This window comes from Prunus persica, chromosome G7, assembly GCF_000346465.2.
Source record: "Prunus persica cultivar Lovell chromosome G7, Prunus_persica_NCBIv2, whole genome shotgun sequence".
Taxonomy (NCBI): domain Eukaryota; kingdom Viridiplantae; phylum Streptophyta; class Magnoliopsida; order Rosales; family Rosaceae; genus Prunus; species Prunus persica.
The window spans coordinates 16,856,455-16,859,652 of NC_034015.1; the positions used below are offsets into that span (position 1 = coordinate 16,856,455).

Consider the following 3,198-nt stretch of genomic DNA (forward strand, 5'->3'; position numbering starts at 1 on the left):
AAAATACCCGCCAGACACAACAAACTCAGATATACAAACAAAAAAAGAAGAAGAAATCAAGTAAACACTAACATTTTTGAATTTGAACAAGAAATTAATTAAGACGGAAGAATAATAATGATCATGTTTAAATTAACTAATTAACAAGCATTGGAAACTGTCAACAAAACAAACTCGTTCGTTGTTGCGCATCATTTTCCTCTAAGCTGGTTCTCGTTTCTTTCTACTCTCTCTCTCTCTCTCTCTCTCTCTCTCTCTCTCTCTCTCTCTCTCTCTCTCTCTCTCTCTCTCTCTCTCTCTCTCTCTAGCTCTCCTAGCTAAGCTAGTTCAAATGGGAGGGGGTGTCAATTTTGCTACAAAGATATTATCAAATATTTGAGAGTACACACTAACTAACTACGCCAAAGTCGACCGCAGTAGGCAGACAAGAAGAAGAAGAAGAAGAAGAGGGATGAAGAATGTGGTGAGAAACTTTTGTTTGATGATGATCATCAAGATCTTGGTGGTAGGAAGAATTGCGTACCAGCCATGTATGTATTAAGTGGAGCTGGGTATAGAGAAGAAGGATCTATAACTGTCGTGGAAGCCCCCGCCACGCCCTCGTCATCACCGCCGCCAATGGTGGCTGTGTTGGCGGCGGTGGTGGCGCCAGCAATGAGATTGAGCGGCTGGATATTAACTCCACCGCCACCAGATGAAGTTTCAGCTGCAGCAGCCATGTTCATGTTGTAGTTAGAGGTTTCGGGGCCTTGGTCGTAGAGAATTCCTTTAAACAAATGGCCTCCTATGTTCACAGCCGTCTGATACGCGTACTGATCATCGTCGTCCTCGATGGAGCTCACTCTTACGCAGCGAAACACCGCGGGCGAGCTCACTTCTGCCGGAAAATTCCCCAACTCCAACCCTACATAAATACATACACAAAGTAATATTAGCTCAAAACCCGTCATATAAACTATATTATATTTTCTTCATGGTATATACAATAATACAAAAGAAAAGAGAGTGGAAATTAAGAAATTGTTTATCTTTTTTTTTTTTTAAAGAAAAGAAAAAGAAAGGCACACAAAAGCAAGGAAACGCACATACATGAACACAGATATCAACAAGCCAGAGGGAGAAGGAGGGAGAGAGGGAGAGAGAGAGAGAGAGAGATGGACACAAGCACACATAACAAAAGAGGGTAAGCTAAAGCTAGCTATAGCTATAGGCAAAGGCAAGAAAGAAAAATAGTGTGTCTTTCTTCCCTGTCAATGTTGAAACTCGTCAGGACGACTGGATAACAGTATTATTGGAAAAGGAAAAGGGGAGATAATGATCAAAAGAAAGAAAGAAAGAAAGGAAAAAGCTGACGACGTCTGATATGCTCTTCTACTATGGAGGAGGAGAAGAAGATTTTTACTACGGAGGTCGATTTCCACTCCACACGCAATCGATATGCTCTTCTACTTGTGTTTATATTTTTACTCGCTACCCTCCAAAACCCTTTGTTTCTTTTCTTTCTTTTCTCTCTTTTTCTTCAGAACTTCTGGCTAATATTCACTCCCAGACGAGGGTCAAATTTTCAAGAAACTCTGAGTAAGCTGTTTTCTCAAACTATAAAAAACAAAAACAAAAAACTGTACATACATATATACACATATATATTATATATATATATATATAATAGTACCTGACGTGTTGCCGAGAATGCGAAGGGAAGAATTGGAGTTTGGATTTTCTCTCAGCCTCTTGGAATTCTCTCCCCGAATCACTTGCAGCTGCTGCTGCTGCTGCTGTCGTTGTTGATGATGTTCTTGCTGCTGTTGTTGCTGCTGCTGCTGCAAAGCCATGAGCTGTTGCTGCCGCTCGCGGCGCTTCGACGCCGGAACCCACGTGCTCTTCACGTGGGTCGGGCAGTCGAACCCTCGGCTCTTGCAGCAAGTCCGGCACCTCATGTGAATGCAATCTTTTTTGGCTTGGTTTCCGCAGTCTTGACAGCTGGCGCTTCCTCCTCCGCTTCCACCTGCGCCTCCGCTGGAGGACGACCTCATCATCATCAACGCGGCGGCCGACCGCGACGACGACGTGTCATCCGAGCCCCTGCTGCTCGGCCCCACGCCTAGAGCGGCAGCGGATGCGTAGAGATCTTGATGGTGATGGGGGTGGTGGTGGAAGAGGCGTGGTGGCTGGGTTTGGAGCTGGAGGAGCTGCTCTTGTTGCTGCCATAGCTCGAACCCTTTGTACGGCTGAGCTGCCACGTCCTCATTCTTGTACCAGAACAACGTCTCCGGAGCAATTTGATGATCAGGTGGGGGTGGGTTATTGCTGTTATGGTGGTCTTGATCTTGGTTGTTGTTGTTGCCGCCTCTGCCTAACGAGAAAAAACCAGCCATTGCTGCCCCAATTGTGACCGAAAATCCATATCAAAATCAAGCTCCACTCTCAATTCTGAACCCAATTTCTCACCCAATTCCCTGATGGGTATTTACTGTTGTGCTTAAAGTTTTAATCTTTATGTAATCTGTGAAGTTTGTGTGAGTATATGAGAGTTTCGGGTGTGCTTCGTGTTTGTTGGGTTTGGAGAAAATGGGTGAAAATTTACAGAGAGAGAGACAGACGTTAGGCTCTGTTTGGCAGCGTTAATCGCGCTTTTAATTCCCTTCCCTTCTCTTCTTCACTGTGCTGTGCTGTGCTGTGTTCGTCTGTAAATTTCAAAGCATTTAAGTCTCTCTCTCTCTCTCTCTGCTACGCCGCCATGCCTCTCTTTCTCTCTTTCTCTGTGTCTGCACTGCACAAGCTGCTCACACAAATTTAAGTTTCTCTCTCTCTCTCTCCCTCTCTGATTTGTTTGCAGGTGATGAGCTTTTTAGCTCTGAGAGCAGTGCCTCTTGTTTCTCTCTTTCTCTCTCTCTCTCTCTCTCTCTCTCTCTCTCTCTGTGACTGTGTAACATAACACCTTTCTCTTTTCGTTAGCTATGGATGTCATAATCTCATCTCAAATGGAAGAAAGAATGATCAATCACTGTTAAATTCGCATGCTCATCCAACGGTCAATTCCATCGATACGTGTCGTCTCGCCAGCTTTTTGCTCCTTCGTCCTTTTTGCACCGGAAAACCCGCCCCTTTTCTTTAAGGGTCATGCTAGGGAGACCAACTTTAGATACCAACTTGTGTACCAACTCTCTAATAGAGGTGGAGCCCACCAATACAATGGAC

The 3,198-nt window shown here is 44.6% G+C and overlaps 1 protein-coding gene across 1 annotated transcript; it reads right to left on the reverse strand.

Annotated features, from left to right (window-relative positions):
* Positions 111-2,959, reverse strand: LOC18771634 (protein SHORT INTERNODES). The gene is made up of 2 exons (XM_020567798.1): positions 1,673-2,959; positions 111-904 (listed from the first exon to the last, which is right to left on the reverse strand). Exons 1-2 carry the CDS (start codon positions 2,373-2,375, stop codon positions 492-494), a joined length of 1,116 nt encoding a protein of 371 aa, XP_020423387.1. The 5' UTR covers positions 2,376-2,959; the 3' UTR covers positions 111-491.

What these genes read in the sequence shown, in the direction of transcription:
- LOC18771634 (XM_020567798.1), bottom strand. Translation starts at nt 2,375, where the DNA reads ATGGCTGGTTTTTTCTCGTTAGGCAGAGGCGGCAACAACAACAACCAA. An exon ending in CATTCTCGGCAACACGTCAG is followed by an intron (nt 905 to 1,672) that starts GTACTATTATAT and finishes GTATTTATGTAG; the next exon opens with GGTTGGAGTTGGGGAATTTT.